This window comes from Littorina saxatilis, unplaced genomic scaffold (assembly GCF_037325665.1).
Source record: "Littorina saxatilis isolate snail1 unplaced genomic scaffold, US_GU_Lsax_2.0 scaffold_96, whole genome shotgun sequence".
NCBI lineage: Eukaryota > Metazoa > Mollusca > Gastropoda > Littorinimorpha > Littorinidae > Littorina > Littorina saxatilis.
Genome location: NW_027126839.1, coordinates 437,323 through 455,828, shown reverse-complemented (window position 1 = coordinate 455,828; position 18,506 = coordinate 437,323). Strand labels below are relative to the sequence as shown.

The following is an 18,506-nucleotide window of genomic DNA, read 5'->3' as shown; positions in this document are numbered from 1 at the left end:
CGCAAACCCCCGTTTCCTAGACCATTCTCGGCGAGCGTTCGCAATTGTTACGCTATAGTACCGAGCGCTTGCTAACGCTCGCGAGCGCCACAACAAAACTATGCGTTGCATAGAAAACATTCGCAAACGTTCTGTGGCGCTCTGCCTATGCAACGCACCCGTGGTGTATGTGCGTGTGTGTGTGTGTGTGTGTCTGTCTGTCTGTCTGTCTGTCTGTGCGTGTGTGTGTGTGTGTAGAGCGATTCAGACCAAACTACTGGACCGATCTTTATGAAATTTGACATGAGAGTTCCTGGGAATGATCATATCCCCGGACGTTTTCTTCTTTTTATCGATAAATAATTTTGATGACGTCATATCCGGCTTTTTGTAAAAGTTGAGGCGGCACTGTCACACCCTCATTTTTCAATCAAATTGATTGACATTTTTGTAAAGCAATCTTCGACGAAGTCCGGACTTCTGTATTGCATTTCAGCTTGGTGGCTTAAAAATTAATTTATGACTTTGATCATTAAAAATCTGAAAATTGTAATAATTCTTTTTTTAATATAAAACGATCCAAATTTACGTTCATCTTATTCTACATCATTTCCTGATTCCAAAAACATATAAATATGTTATATTTGGATTAAAAACAAGCTCTGAAAATTAAAAATATAAAAATAATGATCAAAATTAAATTTCCGAAATCGATTTAAAAACAATTTAATCTTATTCTTTGTCGGTTCCTGATTCCAAAAACATATAGATATGATATGTTTGGATTAAAAACACGCTCAAAAAGTTAAAACGAAGAGAGCTTCAGAAAAGCGTGATATGCAGCACAGCGAAACCACTACCGCGCTGAACAGGCTCGTCAGTTTCACTCCGTTATGCACAAGCAGCGGACTACGGTCACCACTCCCTTAGAGTGGTTGGGGCCTACCTTGGCCGTAGAGACAATTTGCTGTGCTGGATCCTATATCAGGGGGTGGCTGCCAGGGTTCGCTGAGTGCTGGGTTGTGGGATGGTCCTTGCCGCAGCTGCTGCACGCGTGCTCGTAGATACAACGTGGACCATAGGCGCATGACCCCTTGTTGTACTGCAGGCACACCTCTTTGCCCCCGGGTCCTGTCGGTCGCTGTCGGTGCGCGCCACTGGCTCCGCCGTTGCCGCCAGACTTCTTGATGGTTGGCGTAGCCCGCTCCCGAAGCACAACTGTCGCCAGGTGTGGTGCTTCGGTCCCCCAGGACAATTTGTCGGCCGCCTGACGCTGTAGATATTCGTCGTCGAAGATGAGCACAGACTGCCAGGTGAAACGGCAGCCTAACTCCCCCACCATCTCTGTGTAGCGTAGATAGGCCGCTACATCAAAGTCTTTATCCCGGGACAGGAGTGTGGCCATGATTCTGGCATTTGCCACAATCCAGGCGGAGGGTGACACCCGATCTAACTTCGGCTTTGTATTGGGTAATTTGATTGTCACCCCTCCGCCAAGAGACACCTCCTCCTCCACAGCCAACGAGGATGAAACAAAATCGATGATTTTTAATCCCTCACCTTTGGGTCTTGCCGGCGTCACTGGCGAACCGTCCATGTTGAGTCGCCCCAACAATTCCGCCAAACCACTGGCACCTCTGGCGGTGTCGTTGCTCATGGGGCCTCCCCCATCTTTTGCTTGCAGGGTTTTAATCCCTGCCCGAAGCAGGGCAAGATGCCCCCTTTTCATGTTGGCACTCAGGGAGTCCAAATCCTCCGGCTCGACACATTTGAGGGCCGCCAACGAATCGAACCCCTGAAGGAAGGTTTGACTCCTTACACCATTGTTCTATTTCGGACATGATCACCAAATAATGTTCAATTTCCGACGCGCGCACTTCAATGCTGCTGCCGCTGCTGCCGCTGCTTTGCCGCTAATGCAAGAGCGCGCGTGTATCCTCTGGCACTCCCTTGCCAGAAAGTTTGGCGCCAAAACCTCCACTACAACACCCTCACCCCTCCCTCCTTACTTCTAGGCCCCGCCCACATCCGCTATCTCCATTCCTTCCCCCTTTCTCACCATCCTTGTCCAGTCCTAAATACCATCGCCTCACCTTCAGTTTAAAAACAATTTATCGTTCCTCTAAACTGACACGATTCCAAAATCATATAGATATGATATGTTTGGATTAAAAACACGCTCAGAAAGTTAAAACGAAGAGAGGTACAGTAAAGCGTGCTATGAAGCACAGCGCAATCGCTACCGCGCCAAACAGGCTCGTCACTTTCACTGCCTTTTGCACCAGCGGCGGACTACGTTCAATTTCTAGCGAGCTTTAGATTGACCAACGAAACTTAGTTCGTAGCGATCCCTTTCGTTTCCGGTTATGCAATCGGGAAATCCCTGCGAACTTTTCTTCAAGTCAAGTCAAGTATTTTATTGTTTTGGGCCCAGAGGGCTTTGAAACAAAGATATAACATTAACAAACAAAAAAAAGGTAACAAATCAGACAGTTAATATATGTATACAAATTGAGCGGACAAATACAACAATACTATACGACCAAATTAAATTGGCAATATACACTTCCATACATGCAAACAAAAAGAAAAATAGGTTTAACAAAATCCGGTAAGAAATCAGGCAGATAATATGTATACATTAAGCGGACAACGATAATATACAGCCGAAGTAAATTGGCAATACCATTATGCCATGCATCTTTTGTAAAAACACAAAACAAAAGCATGTATTACATATATATACATACCAATAAAGAAACTAGATATAAGGCTAACATACTAAAATCATAACATGGGCTACAAATCTTGCTAGCTTCATTAGTTTTATCTTAGATTTACAATTCATTAACTGTTCATATTTTAAACAATTTGGGTGAGATCGGTAATAAGGACTAATTAATTTTCTTCTTTCAGACACTATACTTTCGTCGGTACAACTGAACAAATAGTGAAACTCATCACCTAATTCATTTTTATCGCACATGTCACACAATCTTTCATTTCTAGGAACATTAAAAAATCTGTGCTGATGTATTGGCAACTTATGATTGCTTGTTCTAAATTTTGCTAGTTTAACTTGGAGTTTCCTAGGCAACCAAAGCAAATACCTTTCCAGACAAAAATCCTTTTTATATATTCTGTAATTAAAACACAAGCTGTTGGCATTCACGTCAGTGTTCCATTCCTGCAGGAATTGATCTCTTAGCCTTTGTTTTACAACGTTTTTAAAACCTGAGACGGCAAGACTCTGAGTTGTCCATAAATATGATAGACCCAACTTATTTAACATAGTATTGACATGCGACAACCAGGGCAATTTAACGTTTTGTACATGGTACAACTTCAAATGTAGTTTTAACATTAAACAAGACATCTTATTCGCACCATCGTTCATTTCTTTCATCAGTTTATACCAATAAACCAGTAACTGACATTGTACCTCAATTCTAATTGGATAACGACCAAGCTCTCCGTAAACCATACAAGTGGGTGTAGTTTTATATACATCAAGAAGCATTTTTAAAAATCGCAATTGAAACCTTGACAATATGTCTAATGAATCATATCCCCACACCTCACAACCATACAACAAAATTGGATGTACACACTTCTCAAAAAGATCCAATTGCACATCAATTGGTAAATTTAGTTTTCTACATTTTCGAATTAACGAGAACATTGCACGGTTACCAATCAAACATTGACGTTTCATGGCATTATGAAATTTGTTATTATAATTAAATAGTACACCTAAGTACACATAGTCCCAAACTACTTGGACAGGTACTCCATTCAAGACAAAATTTGGGATATTCCGTATTTTCCCCCGCGAAAAAACAACTATTTTTGTCTTTTCAATATTTATGCTTAGTCCCCAGTTCTTACAATAACGATCTAGTCCATCCAGGGCTTTTTGCATTTCTCCAGGTGTTTCGGCGAGTATAGCAGTATCATCAGCATATATTAACAGGAACAAATACATGTAGTCATTAATGCGTTCAACATCTATTTCTTGGGCTCTTTTCAGGGGCAACTCTAGGCTGACATCATATTCAATCAAAAACTGCTTCAGGTCGTTTAAAAATAGTGAGAAAAGAATCGGTGATAAATGTTCGCCCTGAAGAAGCCCGATGTTTGAGGTGAACGTCTCGGAGAATACACTGTTCACCTTCACGCACAATTTTGCCTTATCATACATGTCCTTAATTACATTCAATACCTTACCATTAATATTCCGTTGCATCAGCTTCTGCCACAGGAGACTGCGTTGCACAGAATCAAAAGCTTTACGCAGATCAATGAAAGCACAATATAACTTTTTCTTTTGTTGTAAAAATATATCAATAAGACAATGTAGTGCAAAAATGTGGTCTACAGTAGAGTGGCCTTTTCGGAAACCAGCTTGTTCGTTGCCAATCACAGAATTGTCATCCAGAAATGCATGCAATCTTTTATTTATCACACTTGTAAAAAGTTTTCCAAAACAACTTAGTACACTGATTCCTCTATAATTATCAGGGTCGGCTGTTGAGCCTTTACCTTTAAAGATTGGGCTTATATACCCCACTGTCCAAGCTTTAGGCATTTTCCCAGTATGCAATATCAAGTTAAATACACGTGTTACAATAGTTAATAGTTTTGGTGAGGAATATTTCAAAAACTCGTTTATAATACCATCGTATCCGCAAGCTTTGTTATTCTTTAAATTGTTTACACATGTCATCACCTCCTCCTTTGTAATATCAACATTCAATTGTTCATTCATAAGGTCTGTGTCATCAAGCACATCGTCTTGCACATCAATCAAGTCGTGCTCAGATACATTACTAAGTTTTTCAAAATGTTTTACAAATACTTCACGGGATATATCATGCATCGCTTGTTTCTTCTGCTGGTCACATCCACTTATCAATTTCCAATAACTGCTGGGGTCAGAAGACTTCATTGTTCGAATTTTCTTATGTAGTTGCTTTAAATAACTATTATAACTTTTACTCAGTGTTCCCTTATAATCCTTGAATGCTTGGGCCTTATCTTGTATGATCTCTCTGTTATTTGGTTGGGCTTTAAATTTTCTCTTTATTTTTCTATATTTCCTTCTTGTCTGTTTACATTCGTTATCAAACCAAATTTTCTTAACTCCGCTATGTGCATTATTACTGCTACATGTATTTATTTTTTTCTTCTGCTTATTCTTTCTAAGCATGTTCAATTTATTGGCAGCTTCGGATAGAATTCCTTCTATTTGTTTCATTACATTATCGATCTGGTCCTGAGTTACATCCTCTACGCTACCAATTAGGGAAACTAATATCCCTTCCACTAATAATACTTTATTATCATCAATTTCATCTACAAAATTCTGATTTGCTCCTACTTTCCATATTGGTTTCAACACACTGCTAGTGTTATAATTGCTTTCAGTTTCATTCTCAACGTGTTCATTGTCCATTAGGATATCTGACAGGGCAAAAAATATAGGACAATGGACATCAGATAAACATTCATTATAGTCACATACTTGAAATTTTGAAAATGACGGAAAAACATTTGGCGTAGCTAGTACATAATCTACCAAACTCACATTATTACAGGTTACTCGACCCAATCTTGCGTCCTCTCCCATTCTGCCGTTCACTACTAATAATCGTTGACTAATACAAAAGTCAATAAAACTGCGGCCAAAATTGTTCATAACATGGTCCATTGAGCACCTCTCTTTTATAATTCCAAACATGTCCATCATCTGCACTGTTGATACTTCATCAGTTAATTCATTCATAATAGCACAGTCTTCCAAATAGTCTCTTGCATATCCACTTCTAGCATTAAAATCTCCAATCATGACAACGTTTTCTGCATTCAAATATGATAGTGTTTCTTCTAACTCTTGGTAAGCACTGGGTCTGACATAGGGTGAGCCTTCTGGTGGCATATATACCACACACAACAATAACCTTTCAATCATCTGCTGACCTACATGTTCAGACAGCTCAATAAAAATACCATCTTGAAATACTGGGAAGTTCACAAACCTGTATTTACTGTTGGCACTTTCTTCAATTCTTGTTTTTAATTTAATGTCTTCTACAATTTTAATGTGTTTACAGAGCTCGTCCCTGATATAAACTGCAACCCCACCCGACTTTCGTTTACATATCAATCTGTTTTTCTTAAAACAAGTAAAACCTTCAACTTCACAGGAATCAAAATCATCTAGCTTGGTTTCGGACAGGCATATAATATCGTTACACAAGAACAGCTCGTTGAATTCTGGATATTTCAATTTTGACAACAATCCACCAACATTTAACGATACGAAACGCATACGTTCTTTTTGACACACTGGCTCACTCACCCTTTCTGAGTTGTTACTCTCAGATTCGCTCCCATCCTCCTTCTCATTCTCATTCTCACTCACATTCCCATTCTCAATCTCAATCTCATTCTCCCGCTCAGACAGGGCGTTTTCTCTCTCTCTCTCAGTCGCTCCATTCGTAATACCAACTTCAGTTACGTTGTCACTGCCACACACACCAACACGTTTCCTGTCAAGGTCAAGAACTGTATCCACATGTCTCGCTGCACGCACACAGCTCGTAATGCCTGCACTCACTTCAACACTTCTCCTCTCTATAGGCAATGACAGAGATACGGAACGTTCATTGTAACTCCGTTCATTGTTACCGACATCACCACGAGTCTGTTTTTCGATAGTTCTAGCACGCGTCGTGTTTTTCTGTTTCCCTTCGCCATCTCCATACGACACATTCGCCCCGCACGCTATTATCCAATCCGCGCTTGGTTCACCTGAGGGCGCTGACCAATCAGGGCCATTGTTGTCATGTGTAGCTGCTGACAATCGGCCATGTGTAGCACACAGCAACTCGTCTGGTACATCACGTCTACCTTTCAGCGACAGCCCCGGGCGATCCTAGGATTCTTCAGGAAGAAAATCCCCGAGACCCAATTCAGCCATATCAACACTGTCGAATCCAATCCTGAAGAGATCGTCGGGTGATTCGATGACGGTCGGCCTCTCGTCGTTGTTTCGTACGCCGGGGGGTCTTTTGCTAACACATAGCAGGCGCCCCTCCACCGTCCACACACTGTGTCGCCCGGCCTTCTTGATGAGATTTAGTAGTTTGGAGCGCATGGGGTTAGGTCCTCATTTACGTATGTTTTCGCATACTCCGCCTTATCTTTGAGGTTCTTCTGCGGTTCTGAGGCCGCGGTAGCACCTTTAGAAGCAGACGGAATGTTTGTCGTGCTCATCCAAACCAATGGCTAAAACATTGGATAGTGTTCGTGCGCATTCATAAGGATACTATGCTTGGCGCTGGTGGACAATATTCACTTTTTTTTTGCCAAAACCGCCAGTTTTGGCCAAAAAAGACAAAGATTTGGCCAAAAAACCAACTCCAAACACGAAATCTGTAGCTCTCAGCTCAAGTTCCAATCTGTATCTAAATGAATAGCGCATGAAATACTCAGGATCGAAAGGTAGAACGAAAATTATGACTCGCTCAAAGTGCGTCACAATGAAAATTACTGTCTGGGATTCCTACTCAAAACAAAGCCGTTTTCAATTTGAGTAACTCAGCGCTCAAACGTTTATTTTAAGGTATTCCTGAGGCGCGTTGCTTAGGCAGACCGTAACAGAACGGTTGCAAGGGGGCCTGTGTAGCTCAGGTGGTAGAGCACTGGACTTGTGATCGAAAGGTCGCTGGTTCGAATCCGGGCCGGGACGGACACGGGTCAACTTTATGTGCAGACCCAGAGACGGTATCCATCTCCCACCCCCGTGTCACCACAATGGCACGTTAAAGATCTTGGTCATTCTACCATAAGTGCAGATGGCTGATACCACCTAAACACGCATACATCAAAAGCCGTGAGGGCGTAAAAACTCGAATCGTATAAACCAATTCATGTCCAATTATAGGCAATTAAGACCTGACGGACAATAAGCCCCTTAAAATTTACTTTTTTTTTTACGGTTGCAAATGATTTCAAGGCAACGCATAGTTTTGTCGTATCGCTCGCTAACGCTCGCGAACGTTAGCATGCGCTCGGCACGAGTACCATTGTCTGGGGTCACTGAAGCGTAACAAAGGCGACCGCTCGCCGAGAATGGTCTAGGCAACGGAGGGTTTGTGCCGAGCATTCTGTAACGTACCTGAGAGGTGGCACGCCAGAAACTATTGCACTGTACTGAGCTTGCTGTTTGACTCTCTCTCTCTTTCTCTCTATCGCAGTCTCTCTCTCTGTCTCGCGCTCTCTGTCCCTATGTGCCTGTCTCTCTGTCTACGTCTCTGTCTCTTTCTCTTTCTTTCTTTCTCCCCCCCCCCCACCCCCATATCCCTCTCCCTATGTCTTTCTCTTTCTTTTTACCTCTCTTTCTTTATCTGTCTCTCTCTTTGTGTCCGTCTGAAAGTCTCTGATCTCTCGTATCTTTGTTGCTCTCTTTCTCTCTCTCTGTCGTTCTCTTTTCCCTCCCTCCTCTCACACACACACACACACACACACACACACACCCACACACACACACACACTCACACCCACACACACACACACACACACACACACGCACACACACACACATTCTTTATGTTCGTCTGTCTCTCTGTCTCCCCCCCTCTCTCTGTTTCTCTTTCTCTCTCCCCGTCTCTCTCTTTGTCTCTCTCTGTCGCTCTCTCTCTCTCCCCCCCCCCCAACTTTCATATTTCCGTGCAATGAAGTGTGTGGGTGTATTTGCTTGTTTGCCTGTGCGTATGTGAGTGTGTGTGTGTGTGTGTGTGTGTGTGTGTGTGTGTGTGTGTGTGTGTGTGTGTGTGTGTGTGTGTGTGTGTGCTCCCCGATAACAAAACAAGTCGCGTAAGGCGAAAATACAATATTTGTGACCCTCCACCACGGAATGAGTCGCATGTCACCTTTGCATGATTTTCATATTTTTACATTTTCCTAAAGAGTTTTTTATGCTCTATCCAGTGGTGAAAACCGTTTTAGAAAAGAGCGAAAACTGTTTGAGTTATAAGCCTGTGACAAAGGCGATCCTCCCACTGTTATCACACACTCCCCGGACTTATATTAAGCCTAGCACAAAACCGCGCAAGGTGACATGCGACTCATTTCGTGGTGGAGGGTCACATTTAGTCAAGTAGCTGTCGAACTCACAGAATGAAACTGAACGCAATGCCATTTTTCAGCAAGACCGTATACTCGTAGCATCGTCAGTCCACCGCTCATGGCAAAGGCAGTGAAATTGACAAGAAGAGCGGGATAGTAGTTGCGCTAAGAAGGATAGCACGCTTTTCTGTACCTCTCTTTGTTTTAACTTTCTGAGCGTGTTTTTAATCCAAACATATCATATCTATATGTTTTTGGAATCAGGAACCGACAAGGAATAAGATGAAAGTGTTTTTAAATTGATTTGGACAATTTAATTTTGATAATAATTTTTATATATTTAATTTTCAGAGCTTGTTTTTAATCCGAATATTTATATGTTTTTGGAATCAGCAAATGATGGAGAATAAGATAAACGTAAATTTGGATTGTTTTATAAATTTTTATTTTTTTTTTACAATTTTCCGATTTTTAATGACCAAAGTCATTAATTAATTGTTAAGCCACCAAGCTGAAATGCAATACCGAAGTCCGGGCTTCGTCGAAGATTACTTGACCAAAATTTCAACCAATTTGGTTGAAAAATGAGGGCGTGACAGTGCCGCCTCAACTTTCACGAAAAGCCGGATATGACGTCATCAAAGACATTTATCAAAAAAAGGAAAAAAACGTTCGGGGATATCATACCCAGGAACTCTCATGTCAAATTTCATAAAGATCGGTCCAGTAGTTTGGTCTGAATCGCTCTACACGCACGCACACACGCACGCACACACGCACGCACACACATACACCACGACCCTCGTTTCGATTCCCCCTCGATGTTAAAATATTTAGTCAAAACTTGACTAAATATAAAGAGAAAAACAAGTCGCGTAAGGCGAAAATACAACATTTAGTCAAGTAGCTGTCGAACTCACAGAATGAAACTGAACGCAATGCAACGCAGCGAGACCGTATACTCGTAGCATCGTCAGTCCACCGCTCATGGCAAAGGCAGTGAAATTGACAAGAAGAGCGGGGTAGTAGTTGCGCTGAGAAGGATAGCACGCTTTTCTGTACCTCTCTTCGTTTTAACTTTCTGAGCGTGTTTGCAATCTAAACATATCATATCTATATGTTTTTGGAATCAGGAACCGACAAGTAATAAGATGAAAGTGTTTTTAAATTGATTTCAAAAATTTAATTTTGATCATAATTTTTATATTTTTAATTTTCAGAGCTTGTTTTTAATCCGAATATAACATATTTATATGTTTTTGGAATCAGAAAAGGTTGGAGAATAAGATGAACGTAAATTTAGATCGTTTTATAATTTTTTTTATTTGTTTACAATTTTCAGATTTTTAATGACCAACGTCATTAATTAATTTTTAAGCCACCAAGCTGATATGCAATACCGAAGTCCGGGCTTTGTCGGAGATTACTTGACCAAAATTTCAACCAATTTGGTTGAAAAATGAGAGCGTGACAGTGCCGCCTCAACTTTCACGAAAAGCCGGATATGACGTCATCAAAGACATTTATCAAAAAAATGAAAAAAACGTCTGAGGATATCATACCCAGGAACTTTCATGTCAAATTTCATAAAGATCGGTCTAATAGTTTAGTCTGAATCGCTCTACACACACAGACAGACAGACAGACAGACAGACAGACAGACAGACAGACATACACCACGACCCTCGTCTAGATTCCCCCCTCTATGTTAAAACATTTGGTCAAAACTTGATTAAATGTAAAAAGAACAAAACAAAAAGAGAGGCAAACAAGTCGCGTAAGGCGAAAATACAATATTTAGTCAAGTAGCTGCCATTTTTCAGCAAGACCGTATACTCGTAGCATCGTCAGTCCACCGCTCATGGCAAAGGCAGTGAAATTGACAAGAAGAGCGGGGTAGTAGTTGCGCTAAGAAGGATAGCACGCTTTTCTGTACCTCTCTTTGTTTTAACTTTCTGAGCGTGTTTTTAATCCAAACATGTCATATCTATATGTTTTTGGAATCAGGAACCGACAAGGAATAAGATGAAAGTGTTTTTAAATTGATTTGGACAATTTGATTTTGATAATAATTTTTATATATTTAATTTTCAGAGCTTGTTTGTAATCCGAATATAACATATTGATATGTTTTTGGAATCAGCAAATGATGAAGAATAAGATAAACGTAAATTTGGATCGTTTTATAAATTTTTATTTTTTTTTTTACAATTTTCAGATTTTTAATGACCAAAGTCATTAATTAATTTTTAAGCCACCAAGCTGAAATGCAATACCGAAGTCCGGGCTTCGTCGAAGATTACTTGACTAAAATTTCAACCAATTTGGTTGAAAAATGAGGGACCGGCGTGACAGTTCCGCCTCAACTTTCACGAAAAGGCGGATATGACGTCATCAAAGACATTTATCAAAAAAATGAAAAAAACGTTCGGGGATTTCATACCCAGGAACTCTCATGTCAAATTTCATAAAGATCGGTCCAGTAGTTTAGTCTGAATCGCTCTACACACACACACACACACACACACACACACACACACACACACACACACACACACACACACACACACGCACACACGCACATACACCATACCCTCGTTTCGATTCCCCCTCGATGTTAACATATTTAGTCAAAACTTGACTAAATATAAAAAGGCAAAAAAGAAAGGGTTGAAGCAGCCTGCATGCAACTGAGATTAAACAAGTCGCGTAAGGCGAAAATACAACATTTAGTCAAGTAGCTGTCGAACTCATAGAATGAAACTGAACGCAATGCAACGCAGCCAGACCGTATACTCGTAGCATCGTCAGTCCACCGCGCACGGCAAAGGCAGTGAAATTGACAAGAAGAGCGGGGTAGTACTTGCGCTGAGAAGGATCCCAGTCAGCACGGAGTATTGAGGCAATGTTGTCTTAACATTGGTTTATTGTTGGATATCAAGCTCACTCTCACAAACGGTGTTTCTTCCATCGCCACACCGCGATCGGCAATCTCTTGCTGCGCCGCGGGCGCAGCTGTCACCGAGTGTTGCTCGATCGAGACAGTAAACGTTGGCTCACAGCGAATTGCGGGCTCGCGCAAGATTGTGATGTCAGACGACTTTCGACGCATGCGCCAATCAAGGAAATCGCCAATCTCTCGTGCAGTCGGTCCATTCTGCGGGTCCGGATGGGTTACACCTTGGAGTAGCGTGTTCGGCGGATGGGTCGGGCTGCACGTGAGAGGGGTCCTGTATCGTGTGGCAGTTGTGTGTGTGTAGGGCCTATTGAGTAAAATATTCCTACGCCTAGATATGTGATTGTTAGCTTTTGCATTCAGTGTAGTCAGTCAGCTTTTGTACACCGGCGCAGCAGCAGCAAAGTTTTTTGCCAGCAAAGCTGACTTGGACATTTTTACTCAGTTCTTTTTACTTCAAAAATTTTATACGCAGCAGTGCAAAATGACTGACAGAGACAGTTCCAAATTCAAGTTTGACAAGTGGGTAAAACAGCTCCCTTCTACGGTGGCAGAAATTTTGGTGCAGGACGGTTTTGACACGCACATCGCACTGGTAAATGCCACGAGGGCCAGTGTGACTGAACTCAAACTAAAGCCGGGCCACCATGTTGCTACTTTGGCTCTGATACGTGAACTTCAGGGCGACGATGGGCCACTGTCAAGAGAGCAGGCAGCAGCGACATCGCCGGCGACGACAGCGGCTACGGCAGCAACGTCCCTCGACGAGTTATTGCAGAGGTCAACGACCGGCACGGGCGCCGCGACGCCGCTGGACGGAGGCCGTGTAGACCTGGATCCTACAGTTTTTCTGAACACACAGCGTGTGTGTGATGGGGTCGGGGGTGTCTGTAGCTTTCCCATTCCTGAATTAAATTGAACCTTGAAAATCGACTCTTTCTACATACACGAAATTATATAAATTTAAGAAGGCTATTAAAATTATACTGCTCATTGATCTGAATACGGTTCTTAAAAATTGAGTGAGACTTGATTTCAAATATACTATGTGTATTTGAAATGTTACATGCTTGTGGTTATATGCGTGCATGTGTGAGGCCTCGTGAGGGGTATGTACGGGTTTGTGTGTTGGTGTGTGTGTGTGTGTGAACGTCGCTAAAGTATTGACGCCTTCCCTGTCCATTATTTGTTATATTTTTCACCACGTGTTGTCCATAGTATGAATGAATTCTTGACACACACATTCAACTTTTCAAATGCCGGATGCAAATGCAACACATTTGAAATAGTTTTAATCTTAAAGAGTATGTGAATAGGTTTTAAAAGTTATATAAAATGCTAGGGGCAATATTGGTGCAATGTTGTGATGGTGTTGATAGTATTTGTAGGCTAGATATGCACAAGTCATGTCGGTGCCACATAATGCTGACACACATGTTCCTGTGCATAGTTTATGGATAACGTGTAGTTGGGAAGTTAAGAGTAGAAATAATTAGTATTTAGTGTAGGAGGAGGGTTGGGGGTGGGTAGGGAGGGGGTGGGTATGGTTTACTTTGAGCAGGTCGGTTTCAGTTTTAATAAACAATTTTAGAGAATTGTGTATCTTATATTTGAGTCTTTCGTGTTTTAGACATTGATGCATTTAATAGTTTTAACGAGTTGCCTTTTGTTTTATCATTCTGGTGTTTATCTAGATGTGCTGTGTATCTTATAAGAAGTTCTTAAAAGTTCGAAGTTATTTTAGCATATAGGTTTTTTTTATGGTCTTAACAGTTAAACATGTATTACGTTATCATTAAGATTCATGCTTTGTTAGCACTAAGCAGTTGTTTTAATCAGTCTGGTTTTCTCTTGTTTTCATCTTATGAACATTCTAAATGTTAGACTAACTTATTGTCTTGTACAGAATAACAACTGTGTGAATGGTGCTATACTGAATGAAAGAGTGTGACATGAAGTTCTTGTACATCATTGTAAAGAGTGTGAATGACGTTTTAGTTTAGATGTCAAGCGCTTAGAGCAAGCCTTTTTAACGAAAGTTTTTGATTTAGCGCTATATAAATGTTCTTATTATTATTATTATTATTTGTTTTCATTGACATGCTCACAATTAATCCTGTGAAAAAAGTTCATTTTTGAAAGAACAAAATAGAATGAACTTTTTTCACAGGCTTAATTGTGAGCATGTCAATGAAAACAAATACTGTCAACGCTATCACCATATTGCCCCAACATTGTCTCAACATTGAAATCCAACATTGTTCCAACATTGAAATCCAACATTGATCCAACATTGAAATCCAACATTGTTCCAACATTGAAATCCAACATTGTTCCAACATTGAAATCCAACATTGAAATCCAACATTGATCCAACATTGAAATCCAACATTGTTCCAACATTGAAATCCAACATTGAAATCCAACATTGCCTCAATATTGCAAAAATTTGCACTTCCAATGTTTTTGGAATCAAGAACCGACAAGGAATAAGATGAAGGTGTTTTTAAATTGATTTGGACAATTTGATTTTGATAATAATTTTTATATTTGTAATTTTTAGAGCTTGTTTTTAATCCAAATATAACATATTTATACATTTTTGGAATCAGAAAATGATAAAGAATAAGATACGCGTAAATTTGGATCGTTTTATAAAAAATTTTTTTTAAACAATTTTCAGATTTTTAATGACCAAACTCACTCATTAGTTTTTAAGCCACCAAGCTGAAATGCAATACCAAACCCCGGCCTTCGTCGAAGATTACTTGACCAAAATTTCAACCAATTTGGTTGAAAAATGAGAGCGTGACAGTGCCGCCTCAACTTTCACGAAAAGCCGGATATGACGTCATCAAAGACATTTATCAACAAAATTAAAAAAACGTCTGGGGATTTCATACCCAGGAACTCTCATGTCAAATTTCATAAATATCGGTCCAGTAGTTTAGTCTGAATCGCTCTACACACACACACACACACACAGACAGACAGACAGACAGACACACACACACACACACATACATACACCACGACCCTCGTCGCGATTCCCCCTCTATGTTAAAAGATTTAGTCAAAACTTGACTAATTATAAAAAAGTCGCATAAGGCGAAAATACAACATTTAGTCAAGCTCAGTCGAACTCACAGAATGAAACTGAACGCATTGCATTTTTTCCACAAGACCGTACACTCGTAGCATCGTCTGTCCACCGCTCGTGGCAAAGGCAGTAAAATTAACAATACAGAAAAGCGCGGTAGCGGTTGCGCTGAGGAGGATAGCCCGCTTTTCTATATCTCTATTCTTTTTAACTCTCTGAACGTGTTTTTAATCCAAACATATCATATCTATGTGTTTTTGAAATCAGGAACGGACAAGGCATAAGATGAAATTGTTTTTAAATCGATTTCGGAAATTTAATTTTAACCATAATTTTTATATTTTTAATTTTCAAAGCTTGTTTTTAATCCGAATATAACATATGTATATGTTTTTGGAATTAGAAAATGATGAAGAATACGATAAACGTATTTTTGGATCGTTTCATTGAAAATAATTTTAATTACAAGTTTCAGATTTTTAGTGACCAAAGTCATGAATTAAATTGTAAGCCCCCAAGCTGAATTGCAATACCAAAGTCCGGCCTTTGTCGAAGAATGCTTTGCCAAAATTTCAATCTATTTTATTGAAAAATGAGGGTGTGACAGTGCCGCCTCAACTTTTACAAAATGCCGGATATGACGTCATCAAAGACATTTTTTTTTTTTGTTAACCTCAGTTGCATGCAGGGTTGCTACTACAATTATTTTTTGTCTTATTAGGGTTTTTTTTTTTTTTTGTGGCTTGGAGCAAACCTTCTTCATAGGTCTTTTTTTTCTCTGTCAAATGTGTACATTTTTAAATCAATAAACCTCATCAGTAAACTAATATGTTTAAATAAATAAATACATAAAAGTAATTATAACATAAATTCATTCCTAATGTTCAGCTCAGTTTCCAATAATACACCCAAATCTAACTTTTTCCCATATCTAAATTTTCCAATGGTCATTTTGGTAATTAAAATACAATAATTCACAAAGTAAATATAATCACTTTTCAAACTTTCCCTAAAATAACCCAAAAATACATTTTCTTCATTCAAAATGATGGCAACATGTATTTTCTTATACACAAAATCTTTACATATTTTCCAACCCTTCATCACCTCTTGGCAACTAAAAAAGAAATGTTCAAGGGTGTCTAATTCATTACAAACTTCACACTTATTCGATGTTCGTAATCCCATTTTGTTTAATAAAATATTGGTTGGATATATTCTATGTAATAGTTTCCAGTGCAGCAGACGTAATCTTTCTTCTTTTGTGCTGTTAACGGCCAGTAACCAGTTTCTCTTATCCAAATCTACATTATGTTTTCGTTTCCAAAAATCACAGGCACTCGGAATCTGGACATCAAGATCAACTAAACATTTTCTAATAAACTTTGCTGTTATATTACCACCGTTAACAATGAAATCCTGCAATATAAAATATTGATATGGTAATGTGTCTGTACGTCTGGATTGAAGTGCTGTGCATAATGAATTGTATACAACTCTCCTGTGTTCACTTTCAAGTGAATAACTATCGTTCTGATATCATTTTAAAGTGAAGCTAAAGAAACCTGGTATCGGCACTGCTGTGCATCTCCTATGATCTCAATGGTATCAAGGCAATGGTCATAAAGATCAATTTAGATCTAGATCTATTTCCGGTTGTGTATTCACACGCCAACGTTCGTTCGTCAAGATGGACGGCGATTTTGATTTGATAAGCGACTTTTTCTTAGAAGACTTCAATGAAGAGGACGAAAATTTAATGGCCGCTGCGCCCAAAAAAAGGAGATTCGAGAAACTGACTGATGACGATGTGAACGCTCTCATCACCGATACAGAAAACGCCAACACCAAAAGAAAAACTGAACATGTGATACGGCTGATTTCAGATTTCATTCTTCAAACCGAAGAGTTTGCAAAACAGATGAGATCAGCTGATATAGCGAAAATTGAGGATCCAAAACTTGTTGCAAACATTCTTGTCAAGTTTCTTACAACGGTGAAACGCGAAGATGGAGATGAATATGAACCAGGTACGATTCGAGGATTTCTGTCCGCCGTCGATCGGCACATGGCAGCGAACGGAAAAGGCAAGATTTTTTCCAGCAATGATACGCTGTTTGAAAACGTTCGAGCAGTTGCAAAAAGCAAACAAAAAAAGCTGAAATCAGCAGGGAAAGGAAACTTACCTCAAAGAGCGTGTGCACTAACGGAAGAGGTGGAAACACTGTGGGACTCTGGTCAGTTGGGAGTGTCCACACCAAGAGCCATAATCAACACCCTGTGGTGGTTGAACTGCCTCCACTTTGGAATGCGGGCAAGAACCGAACATCGCCAGATGTGCTGGTCCGACGTAACTGTTCAGATGGACAGCAGTGGCCACCGCTTCTTGGAATTCAACAAGCGAACCACGAAAACAAGAACAGGGGTCTCCAGGCAGGATGTCAGGGCAAAACCGCGAGCGTATGAAGATGTTGAAAACCCCGAGCGGTGCCCTGTGAAGATCTTCGAGAAATATGCCTCTCTTCGCCCTTTAGAAACATGCGGCTCCAACTATCCGTTCTACCTCACATGCGTCCATGATCCGAAACCAGGCAAACAATGGTTTCGTGCAATGCCGATGGGAGTGAACACAATCGGCAGTTTGATGAAAGAAATGGCGGCCGCGTCCGAGATATCTTCCACCACAAGTAAACGAATCTCGGGTACCTCGGCGAGGAAGACGCTGCTACAGAAGCTCAATGATTCTGGAGTTCCCCCAACCCATATAATGGAGAAATCAGGACATAAAAACATTCAGTCTGTACTCAGTTACGCGAAAATGTCCGACAACCAGCAACTGCAAGTTTCCCGAATTCTGTCAACCACGCGCACTTGCACAGTCTCAAAGTTGGGAGCTATGACGTCAACTACTGATGACGCAGATTCCAGTGCCTCGGCCTCAGGCGGAAACACACTCCGCCAGCCAGCAGTGACCTTTGATGCGCCCATTCATGGAGGAGTTTTTAATTTCAATTTCACAATGCCGCAATGAGTTTCTTCTTCGTCTTCAGTTGCAGAGCACCAAATTCCATTCAGTTACATTAAGTTGTGTACGTGTGTGTGGTTGTTTTTTTCTTCTTTTTTTTACTCCTAAGTTGATGAGGCCCAATGACAAGAATCCAAGATAAACTGGAACGAATTTATATTTCAAGCAAAGAAAGTGTTCGTGTTCTTGTTTGTTTCATTGCAATAAATTTGCGTTAATCAACTATGCGTGTTCTCTCTCTCTCTCTCTCTCTCTCTCTCTCTCTCTCTCTCTCTCTCTCTCTCTCTCTCTCTCTCTCTCTCTCTCTCTCTCTC

The 18,506-nt window shown here is 40.4% G+C and overlaps 1 protein-coding gene across 1 annotated transcript; it reads left to right on the top strand.

Moving 5' to 3' along the window:
• The first annotated feature begins 16,801 nt into the window (after window positions 1-16,801).
• Window positions 16,802-18,198, top strand: LOC138955344 (uncharacterized protein KIAA1958 homolog). The gene has a single exon (XM_070326956.1). It carries the CDS (start codon window positions 16,858-16,860, stop codon window positions 18,196-18,198), a length of 1,341 nt encoding a protein of 446 aa, XP_070183057.1. The 5' UTR covers window positions 16,802-16,857.
• The last annotated feature ends 308 nt before the right edge of the window (window positions 18,199-18,506 follow it).

What these genes read in the sequence shown, in the direction of transcription:
- LOC138955344 (XM_070326956.1), top strand. Translation starts at nt 16,858, where the DNA reads ATGGACGGCGATTTTGATTTGATAAGCGACTTTTTCTTAGAAGACTTC.